General features: G+C 38.6%; 1 protein-coding gene across 1 annotated transcript in view; it reads right to left on the reverse strand.

Moving 5' to 3' along the window:
- LOC123517098 overlaps positions 1 to 12,384 on the reverse strand; it is a 72,088-nt gene that overhangs the window by 32,927 nt on the left and 26,777 nt on the right. Inside the window, exons 6-10 of the mRNA XM_045276984.1 lie at positions 3,739 to 3,883; positions 2,197 to 2,262; positions 1,876 to 2,024; positions 1,471 to 1,647; positions 1,025 to 1,138 (exon numbers count right to left, since the gene is read on the reverse strand). Coding sequence (XP_045132919.1) covers positions 1,025 to 1,138; positions 1,471 to 1,647; positions 1,876 to 2,024; positions 2,197 to 2,262; positions 3,739 to 3,883 — 651 coding nt within the window. The remainder of the gene's footprint in view (positions 1 to 1,024; positions 1,139 to 1,470; positions 1,648 to 1,875; positions 2,025 to 2,196; positions 2,263 to 3,738; positions 3,884 to 12,384) is intronic.

The following is a 12,384-nucleotide window of genomic DNA, read 5'->3' on the forward strand; positions in this document are numbered from 1 at the left end:
AGCCGCAAGGTTTGCCATGCGGCCGCCAAGTTTGAATTCAAATCGCCAAGCGTGTACTCGGTGGTTTGTGGCCACCCTACTGCCAAAAGTGAATTTTGCCAAGCTGAGATTTGCCAAGTGCGAGGGCTTACTGTATACCAAACACACTATGTTCAATAAAGTGAGACCATAAGGTAGCATTATTTGCATGGATGTTTCATTTTCATCTATTCTGTGTATTCATTTATCCAAATTTCTATAACATATGATGATTTAGATGAATGAATAGTTAAAATATAATTAGCATTTTCTGTCTAGATCATCTTTTGCTGGTACTGTTCTACTTTCACTATTTTCCAAAGTTTCAAGCTATCCGAGTTTCACGATCCTCGAGTTACATGCTATCCAAGTTATGCAATCCTCAGGTTTCACATCTAGTCCTAAATTCTTACCATCTTTAGTTTCTTGCATTATCAACTCAGGTTTCAAGCTACTTTGACAAGTATTGGTCACACCTGCCTAACACTGGTGTCACACATATAGTATATACAATAAACCCAACCATCCTGCCCAATTCCTCCCTCCTCCTCTTCCTTCTCTGGCAGATACTTGATTAATAGAAAACAGCATAGTTTCCCACAGAGAAATACAGAAGTTTAGAACAAGCTAAGTGAGGAAGTAGTATCAATAAGGAGTGTGTACAATTTTAAGGAAAACTGTAAAGTGTAGATTTGGAAACGGGATCACACGAGGATCTGTAAATTACTACTAGGTAAAAGATCACTATACACGCAGGTACTATATTTTAAGATAAAGGAGTAAAGGGAGGAAAAAAAGTCAATTTCTTCACAGGCTTCAAAGAATAAGTGTTTTTAGTGTTTTCATTATCTTCAGTTTCACAATCTCTGAGTTTGGCACTGTCTTGGGAAGAAAGCAGGCACAAAACTCGGGTAGGAAGTGGATGTAGAAGAAAATGGAATGTCAAAGCTAGTGATAATGTTATTGGATCAAATGATATGAAATCAGGCCAGCTTATATAACATACTTGACAGGTGGCCCAAGTGACACAACTGGGAATGCCCTCAACCCTTGCCTGGGCTAGTGTTGTCACCACCTGCACTGTGCCAGCCTCCTCCTCAAGGCTCTCCTCAGTGTTAGCCTGCAAAAGTAATTGCTGTGTAGGAAGGTTCTTATCATGTATGGGTGGAACACATTTTACAAATGTGTTAGCTTAAAAACAGTTTGGAAATATAACATTTAACTGTGGATCACTGAATGTTTTAATCTCACATATTTTCAAAATTTTTAAACAATTATTGAAAATTTCATTTACACATTTGATTTTAGTATTTGTATAACAGGACAAAAGGCAAATGTTTGTAACTTAAAAAATCTTTATATTTAGTGTTTATAAATTAAGACATAGCTACATATAGTCATTGAATAAATCACATTTCTCTGAAGTCCTGCATCAATTTTAATTTTAATTACCTGTGGCAAGGTGGCAACAAGGAGGCAGTGTTGGTGAGTGGTGGCAGCCAGCAGTTGGTGGTGCTGGCTGGAAGTGGGAGACAGAGCCACACCTGTCACACGCTCACTAGGGCCTTGGTGCAGCACATGGGCAGACCACTCCCCAGCCCAAACTCCATAGATCACTCCCGTGGTGGTCTGTGCATTTGGGTGAAATCTAAAGTATTATGATATAAAAATCTTAGCCAGAATCTTAAGTCAAAATTTTAAGCTGTATAAAAGAATAATTTCTAAGGAATAATAAAAATCTAAATGTATATACTCAAACACCTCTTTAGTGATATCCTTGTTATTTCAGAGAAAACTTGATGTAGTTATACATATGAAAATTAACATTCTGGTATGAAAACACAAGTATTACCTCACCTGTACAATCCAGACTGGGGTTGACAGTGGTGCACAGGTGAGGGTAATAGGGAAACCTGGACCATTGTGGATAGGAAGCTCACGGACAAGTTGAAGCCAAGAAGTCTTCATCCCTGCCTCAAACCATCCCTCCACCTCCCTCATGCCACCTGCCACAGGATACTGGTTTGAGCACATACTTAAACATGCCAACTAAATTAACCAAATCTACTAGTATTCAAGGTACTGTATTCCTATCCAAAAGCAGCAACATAATAGTAATAATATTAATCTTTTGATCATATTCAGGTCTTTGCAGAGACTTAAGGAACTGGAACCTACGTGTTGTTTTGAGGGCGGCTTCCTCTACCATCTCAGCCTCCCACACTCTAAGCCAGCCATCCCCTCCTGTAGCAGAAAAAAAAGTTGTTTAGTTATTACATTTCATGAATACATTTAGGTTGTACTGTGACGGCTGTGATGATTAATGTTTTGGGATTTCCTCTACCTTATTTTCCTGAGAGAGAGAGAGAGAGAGAGAGAGAGAGAGAGAGAGAGAGAGAGAGAGAGAGAGAGAGAGAGAGAGAGAGAGAGAGAGAGAGAGAGAGAGAGAGAGAGAGAGAGAGAGAGAGAGAGAGAGAGAGAGAGAGAGAGAGAGAGAGAGAGAGAGAGAGAGAGAGAGAGAGAGAGAGAGAGAGAGAGAGAGTGTGTGTGATTCACCTCGGTCATCTGCTGGTCACCCAGCCAATCTTCCCCATTACGGAGCGAGCTCAGAGCTCAGAGACCGATCTTCGGGTAGGACTGACACCACATAACACACTCCACCCACCGGGAAAGCGAGACCACAACCCCTCGAGTTACATCCCATACCTATTTACTGCTAGGTGAACAGGGGCCACACATTAAGAGACTTGCCCATTTGCTCGCCGCCACGGGATTCGAACCAGCCCTCTCGATTGTGAGTTGAGCATGCTAACCACTACAATACGTGTGTGTGTGTGTGTGTGTGTGTGTGTGTGTGTGTGTGTGTGTGTGTGTTTCACTGTTTGATCTGCTGCAGTCTCCGACGAGACAACCAGACGTTACCGTACGGAACGAGCTCAGAGTTCATTATTTCAGATCTTCGGATAGGCCTGAGACCAGGCACACACCACACACTGGGACCACAAGGTCACAACTCCTTGATTTACATCCCGTACCTACTCACTGCTAGGTGAACAGGAGGTACACGTGAAAGGAGACACACCCAAATATCTCCACCTGGCCGGGGAATCGAACCCCGGTCCTCTGACTTGTGAAGCCAGCGCTCTAACCACTGAGGTACCGTGTGTGTGTGTGTGTGTGTGTAATTCACTGTTTGATCTGCTGCAGTCTCTGACGAGACAGCCAGACGTTACCCTACGGAACGAGCTCAGAGCTCATTATTTCCGATCTTGGGATAGGTCTGAGACCAGGCACACACCACACACCGGGACAACAAGGTCACAACTCCTCGATTTACATCCCGTACCTACTCACTGCTAGGTGAACAGGGGCTACACGTCAAAGGAGACACACCCAAATATCTCCACCCGGCCGGGGAATCGAACCCCGGTCATCTGGCTTGTGAAGCCAGCACTCTAACCACTGAGCTACCGTGTGTGTGTGTGTGTGTGTGTGTGTGTGTGTGTGTGTGTGTGTGTGTGTGTGTGCGCATGCTGGTCAGGTGACCATGAATATGTGTGTGTGGAGTTGTTGAATGTGCTTTGACTGTGAGTAAATCAGTAGCAAAATAGACAGCATATCCAGATCAAAACAGTCAGTCTAATCACTGAACACCTCTTCTTCAATTAATAATATTGAGCATACCATGAAACAAAGGAAGCTTGATGTGTCACTACTCACCAATAGTGTAAAGGTGAGATGCATGAAGGTGGAGGTCTGTAAGGGGGCCAGTGTGGCATGGACCTGCTGCTCCACCACCCAGCCTTGCCACCACTTCACCACCAACACCCACCACCACCCAGCCACTGCCCACACCTAGTGCATACTGAGAAAAGATGAGACCAAAAGCTATAGATATATGTAAAAATTTCTTAGTGATTGTATTGACTTGTTTATGCTTTTGTGTACACCAAATAACAAATAGTTTGGTCAATAGAAGGTTTAGAAATAATACTTTATATTATGTTGTCTTATATTCAGTGAGCATTCTTTCTTTCAATTCTTGCAATACAAAACCAGTGAAAAAAGTTTCTGGAAACAGTTTTCTAATTTTCAATACCAACTTTTAAAATTTACAGGAAACACAAACAAATATGAACATGGTAAGAAAACAATAATAGTAATGGCAATTACTATTCATGTTAGATATGTATGTAAGTACATTTTGCCTTAACACACACACTTTAAGGATGAATATGACAAATAATCTTTAGTAGAAATGACATTAAAAGATGACTCAATCCTGGAAAAATAAAGTAACTAACACACACACACACACACACACACACACACACACACACACACACACACACACACACACACACAAGGAGGCTTTGAAAAAAAATGAAGAGAGGACAGAAGAAGAGAAGAAAGAGTTTTTCTGGAGAATCTTGGATATGAGACTGAGGAAGTGGTTCATAACCCAGAAAAGTACAGCAAGAAAGGACTAAAGAAACTTACATATGAGCGAAATGTAATGTATTCCAACATAAATGGAGTGATATCGGGGATTTTAGAACTCAACGATTACTTGAGGGACAAGAACCCAGATATTGTGGGTCTTACTGAAACAAAACTGAGAGAGGGAGAAGACCTGATGAAGGTTGGAGAAGGAAATATAACGTTTGGAAAAGAAATAGAGTAGGTAAGATGGGAGGAGGAGTGATGTTGCTGGTTAAAAAGATATAAAGGTGGATCAAGTGAAAAAGGTATGGGAAAGGCAGAAGTGCTAAAGATCAGAGCAGAAACTAATGAAGGAAAAAGAGGCACTACATAGTGGTGTACGTACCACCTAAGACAAATGCATGGTCAGTACAGGAATATGAAGAAATGATAAGTGATACAGGAACATGTCTGGAAGAAATGTTGGGTGGCTGTGAACGAACTATAATGATGGGAGATTTTAATTGTAAAGAGGTGTGTTGGGAGGACTGGTCAATGGAAGGATCAGAGACAACATGGGGAAATACACTATTGACACTGGCAATGGAAAATGTGTTAACTCAGTGGGTCAAAGAAGATACTAGGTTTGGAGGAGAGGGAGCATCGTCAAGACTGGACTTGGTCTTTAGTACAGAGCCAATGGTCATTGAGGAGATGAGGGTGGAGTGCCCTTTAGCAAAGAGTGATCATGCAGTTTTGGAGTTCAAGGTGATAGACGAAGAGAAATCTAGAAGAAATGAAGAATATAAAGTGGGAAGATGGAATTATGCCAAGACAGATTTTGGAAACCTAAAGAAATTCTTTCAAGAGACAAATTGGATGAAATTCAAGAGTGCTAAGGAGCAAATGAAAAGTGGAAGGAATTTATAAAAATATACAAAGAAGGTGAGAAAAATTTGTACCAATAAGACAACATAGAGAAGTTGGAAAGCAGGACTGGTTTAACGATAGATGTGAAAAGGCTAGAACAAGAAAAGAGGATGCATGGAAGAGGTGGAGAAGGAAAAGACGGATTAAGCAGTGGGAAAGTTACAAAAGAGCAAGAAATGAATATGTGTTGATTAGAAGAGAAGAAAGAAAGAAACAAGAAAAGGATATAATTGATAAATGTAAAGACCAACCAAGGCTTTTTTACAGACATGTGAACAACAACATCAAAAATAGAGAAAGTATTGAAAGTTTAGAAGTAAATGGAGTATACAGTGAAGATCCCAGGGAAATGGCAGAGGCTATGAATGGATGCTTTCGGAAGGTATTCACAAAGGAGACTGCTTTTGACAAACCACTGGTAATGGAACAGAAAGGGATTATGAAGGAGTTTCAAGTAACGGTGGAGGAGATCAAGAACATGATGGGGAGTTTAGAAGTGAGAAAAGCTGTGGGACCTGATGGGGTATCAGGATGGATTTTAAGAGAATGCAGGGAGCAATTGGCAGAAAAAGTTTGTGAAGTAATTGATGCCTCATTAAGGGAAGGCGTAGTGCCCCAAGACTGGAAAAGAGCTAACATTGTCCCAATCTATAAATCAGGTAACAAGAGAGACCCATTGAACTATAGACCAGTGTCACTTACAAGTGTGGTAGCTAAGATGTGTGAGAGGGTGGTGAAGACTAGATGGACAGACTTCTTGGAGAAAAATGACATACTTTGTGAGTGTCAATTTGGTTTTAGGAAAGGGCGTTCATGCACGACAAACCTGATATGTTACTATTCGAGGGTGATAGATGTAATACAGGAAAGAGATGGTTGGGCTGATGGAATATATCTGGATTTAAAAAAGGCCTTTGATAAGGTACCACACCAGAGACTGATCTGGAAACTTGAAATGGTAGGAGGAGTGCATGGCAGTTTACTAAAATGGATGGAAGACTTTTGGTAGGAAGAGAAATGAGAACAATAATTAAGGACAGACCATCAGAATGGGGATTGGTGGAGAGTGGAGTTCCACAGGGATCAGTGTTGGCACCAGTAATGTTCGCAGTCTACATAAATGACATGGTGGATGGGGTGTCCAGTTATGTGAGCCTATTTGCAGACGATGCAAAATTGTTAAGAAAAGTGAGATGTGACAAAGATTGCGAACTACTCCAGGAAGACTTGGACAGAATATGGAAATGGAGCTGTACATGGCAAATGGAGTTCAACACGACAAAATGCAAGAAAATAGAGTTTGGCAAGAGTGAAAGAAGAATCAGGAGTATGTACAAGATAGGAAATGAAGACATAAAACCAGTCATGAAGAAAAAGACCTTGGGGTGACAATTACCAATGACCTATCGCCAGAGAGACATATAAACAAAATAATTGGAGAAGTATTGAACTTATTGAGGAACATAAGAGTGGCGTTCGTATATCTAGATGAAGAAATGATGAAGAAAATAATTACTGCAATGATAAGACCGAGGCTTGAATATGCAACAATACAGTGGGCTCGAACTTAAAGAAACACATAAGGAAACTAGAGAAAGTACAGAGGGCTGCAACGAAAATGGTGCCTGACTTAAGAGATTTGACTTATGAAGACAGACTGAAAAGAATGCAACTTCCAACCCTGGAAAACAGAAGAGAAAGGGAGACCTGATAGCAATATACAGAGTGATGATTGGCATGGAAAAATGGATAGGGAAGATCTGTGTATGTGGAATGGAAGAATGTCGAGAGGGCATGGGAAAAACTAAAATGGCCACTTATAGGAGAGATGTGAAAAATATAGCTTCCCTCATAGAAGGGTGGAAGCATGGAATAGTTTAGACGTGGAAGTGGTCAACGCAAGGAATATTCATGATTTTAAGAAAAAGCTGCACATTAATAGATATGGAGACGGGACAACACGAGCATAGCTCTTTTCCGTATGTTACAATTAGGTAAATACAATTAGGTAAATACACACACACACACACACACACACACACACACACACAATACAACTAGGTAAATACACACACTTGTAAGATGTGTGAAAGAATAATAAAGAAACAATGAATCCTTGAAGACAACAAATTATTATCAAATACCCAATGGAGAAAAGGGAGTGTATAACAAATTTACTGAGTTTCTACTCTAGAGTAGTTGACAGAGTACAAAGAGAGAGGATGGGTTGAGAATTTATTTGGAAAAAAGGCATTTGATAAAGTGACATGCAAGACTGTGGAAGTTAGAGGAGAATGGAAAAGGAAGCACATTGAAATGGATGGAAAATTACTTGAGGGAAGAGAAATAAAGGTAGTCAAAGATATGAAAGTGGAGACAGTAGAAAGAAAATGAGGATCAGTATGGGAATACTCATATAAAGACATGAGAAGGAGTGAACAGACATAAGTCTGTTTGGAGATGAGAAATGTGAGAGTTATAAAGAAAAAGAGGATTGTGAAATAAAATATGCAGGAGTTGTGTGGAATAAAAAGAAACACATAAGGAAGTTGGAGAGACTACAAAAAATGGCTACAAGAATGGTTCCAGAATTTGAAGGATGACATATGAGGAGAGACTAAAGGCTATGGATCTACCAATGGAACAAAGAAGGAGAGAGGGATCTGATACAAGTTTATAAATTGATCAACAGAATGAAAAGTGGATAATGAGAAACTGATCCTGAGAGAAGAATATGACATTGAAGCACAAGATCACATAGTAAAAAGCTGAGAAAGGAAGATGTCTGAGAAATGTTAAAAATATAGTTTACTGAACGTGGAACAGTTTGAATGAAGAAGTAGTGTCTGCAAGAGTGTGATTTTAAAGAAGATTGGATAAGTGTAGATATGGAGAAGCCACATGAGCATAAAGAGATGTAAAACTACAACTAGGTAAATACACACACACACACACACACACAGACGTGGTAGAGGAAGGAGAATAGTGTGAGAATCAGCTGATCTTCACTACCTTTGTTTGGGTTTACAGTGGCCTGATAAGTGTGGACTCATTTTTTTTCATGAATACAGTGTGAAATAATAATGAGTGAGAAAGATATTCCATCTAAATGCAGGTATGTGACAAGGAAAGAATGAAAGCTGATGATGACAATGTTGGTGAGGGAGAAAGAGAATTTGAAGGCTTTGATATGGGAAACTTCACTATTTGATAGAGTCTTGACTATCGAAGAAATTAGATAAATTGATAAAGAGAGTATGGGAATGAAAGAGAATGAAGAACAGGATAAAGAGCTAGAAATTGAAAGAAAGGATTAAAAGAGTGGAAGAAAACGAAACTAGGCTAAGAAGAAAATGAAGAATTAAAAGTCCAAATAGCGAACTATAAGAAATTGATGGAAGAAGGACTGGTAAAGGAGAAAGAAAAGAAAAGCTAAAAGATCTAGTTAACAAAGAAGAAGAAAGAGTACAAGACGTGATTAAAAAAGAAGTACAAGCATGGATAATCCAAGATAAGAAAGACAAGGAATCATTTCAAGAAGTATTTCAAGAACAGTTAAAAGAAAGAGATGAAAATATGACAAACAAAATTATAGGAGTCCTCAAGAAAAAAGAAAATTTAGTAAGAGAAATTGCAGAAAAAAAGAAGAGTGTAATCATTTTTGGACTGAAAGAAAAAAATTTTAAATATAGACCAAGAAGGGAAAAAGACGAAATGAAATCAGTAAAGACCTACTAAAACATCTGAATGACGAGGATAGACAGAACTTAGAAGAGGAAATAGAAGAAATCCATAGAATGGGACCATATCAAGAAGGAACAGTGAGACCAATTAAGATATTACTAAAATCACAAGCAGCAGCAGAAGAAGTACTATATAGAAAAACGAAACTCAGAGAAACAGAAGGTTGCAAAGATATATATATATATATATATAAAGAAAAATAGAAACGAGGAGGAAAGGAAGAGACACAATGAACTGGTGGCAGAAGCAAGAGAAAAAAATAATGAAAGGTCAGAGGAGGAGAAGGCATTTTTTTGGAGAATTATAGGAGACAGGATAAGGAAATGGTATATAAAAGAGAAAGAAGAGAAAAGAATGGAGCAAGTTTAACTAAAAATGATAAGAACAAGAGATTAAAAATGATGTATACAAACATAGATGGGATTTTATCTAGTAAATTAGAATTAAGAGATTACATAAAGAAAGATGAACCAGATATTGTATGCCTGGTGGAAACTAAGTTAAATGAGGCAATAAAAATAGACATAGATAAAAGGTATAATATATGGAGGAGAGACAGAGTGGGTAAAGGAGGAGAAGGAGTCATGATGATGTTAAGGAAGGAGATAGTGGTAAATCAAGTGGAGTTTGGGGAAGGAAAATCAGAAATACTGTATGTTAAGATGCATATTAAAAAAAAGAGTTAACAATCATTGGAACATATGTGCCACCAAAAACAAACTCATGGACTAACCAAGAATATAGAGACATGATAGATGACACAATAAGGAGTCTTACAAGAATCATTAAGAAAAGGAGAAAAGTGATATTGGTAGATTTCAACTGTAAGGGAAAATTATGAAAGTGGTATGGGGGAAGATGCCTGGGGAGATAGATTCCTGAACCTAATGATAGATAATTTGATGGTCCAAAGAGTAAAGGAAAACACGAGATTCAGAGGAAACGATGAGCCGGAGACCTAGTTTTTACAAGGGATATACCAATTAACGATGATATAAGATACAAGTGCCCATTGGGAAAGAGTGACCATGTAATATTAGAAATGGATATAGAAGAAGGAAAGGAAGATAGAGATGAATCATACAAAGGAGATCGATTAAATTACAGAAAGGCTGATATTGAGAATCTCAAGAACTATTTTAAAAACGTAAACTGGGAGGAGATGGAAAACTCATTAACGGTTCAAGAGAAATATAACTTATTTTTGGAAATATACAAAACTGGGGTCAGGAATATGTTCCAAAATATAGACCTAAAGAAGAAGGAAAGAAAGATTGGTTTAATGCAAGATGTGCTAGGGCAAAGGAGAAAGAGATGGAGCATGAAAAGGTGGAAGAAACAGAAATCCAGAAAATAAGGAAAACTTCAAAACAGCAAGAAATGAATATGCTAAGGTGAGAAAGGAAGAAGAAAAGAACTATGAAAAGGACATTGTGAAAAATGTAAGGAACAACCAAAATTGTTCTACAGATTCATAAATGGAAAAATAAGACAAAAAGAAACAATAGAAAGGTTAAAAGGAGAAAATGGAATGGTGGAAGACCCAAAAAGTATGGCAGAACTGTTAAATAGTAAATTTCATGAGGTCTTTACTAAGGAATCCAAATTCGAAAGACCACAGGGTAATAGAGACTGTCTATATGAAAGAGATTAAAGTAACCAAGCTTGAAATAAAAAAATTGATGACGGAATTGGATGAGGAAAAGGCAATGGGACCGGATGAAGTCTCAGGCAGAACACTGAAAGAATGTAGGGAAGAACTAGCAAGTCCTATATACAACATCATAAAATGCTCAATAGAAAATGGAACAGTGCCAGTAGAATGGAAAAGAGCTGAGGTGGTTCCCATATATAAGAGCGGAAGGAAAGAAGAACCTTTAAATTACAGACCGGTATCACTAACTAGTGTAATATGCAAGATGTGTGAAAGAATAATAAAGAAACAATGGATCGAGTTCTTGAAGACAACAAATTAATATCAAATAGCCAATTTGGTTTTAGAAAAGACGGTCTTGTGTAACTAATTTATTGAGTTTCTATTCTAGAATAGTTGATAGAGTACAAGAGAGAGAGGATGGGTTGACTGCATCTATTTGGATTTAAAAAGGCGTTTGACAAAGTGCCACATGAAGATTACTGTGGAAGTTAGAGGAGAAGGGTGGCTTAAAAGGAAGCACATTGAGATGGATAGAAAATTATTTGAGGGGAGAGAAATAAGGACGGTAGTTAAAGATATGAAGTCAAGTGGAGAGCAGTAGAAAGCGGAGTGCCACAGGGTCAGTATTGGCACCAGTACTTTTCCTCATTTATATTAACGACATGCCAGAAGGAGTGAACAGCTACATAAATTTGTTTTGGATGATACGAAACTGTGCAGAGTTATAAACAAAAGGAGGATTGTGAAATACTGCAAGAAGACCTAAACAAGATCTGGGAATGGAGTAAGAAGTGGGAAATGGAATTCAATGTGAACAAAAGCCATGTCATGGAAATGGGAAAGAGTGAAAGACGACCTGTGGGAATCTATAAGATGGGAGATGGAGTAGAACTGGAGAAAGTCAAAAAGGAAAAGGACTTAGGAGTGACGATGGAAGAAAACAATCAACCAGTAAGCCATATTGATAGAATTTTTAGAGAAACATATAATTTGCTGAGGAATATTGGAGTAGCATTTCACTACATGGACAAAGAAATGATGAAGAAATTGATAAATACTATAATAAGACCCAGATTGGAATATGCAGGAGTAGTGTGGACCCATCATAAAAGAAACACATAAGGAAATTGGAGGCTACAAAAAATGGCTACAAGAATGGTCCCAGAACTTGAAGGGATGACATATGAGGAGAGACTAAAGGCTATGGATCTACCAACCTTGGAACAAAGAAGGGAGAGAGGAGACCTGATACAAGTCTATAAATTGATCAACGGAATGGACCAAGTGGATAATGAGAAACTGATCCTGAGAGAAGAATATGACATTAATATGACAAGATTGCATAGTAAAAAGCTGAGAAAGGGAAGATGTCTGAGAGATATTAAAAAATATAGTTTCCCGCAGAGATGTATTGAGACGTGGAACAGTTTAGATGAAGAAGTAGTGTCTGCAACGAGTGTGCACACTTTTAAAGTAAGATTGGATAAGTGTAGATATGGAGACAGGGCCACACGAGCATAAAGCCCAGGCCCTGTAAAACTACAACTAGGTAAAACTAGGTAAATACATACACACAGAGATATGACAGGAGTGGACAAGGAGACAGGACACAG

The sequence above is a fragment of the Portunus trituberculatus genome, chromosome 41 (genome assembly GCF_017591435.1).
Source record: "Portunus trituberculatus isolate SZX2019 chromosome 41, ASM1759143v1, whole genome shotgun sequence".
NCBI lineage: Eukaryota > Metazoa > Arthropoda > Malacostraca > Decapoda > Portunidae > Portunus > Portunus trituberculatus.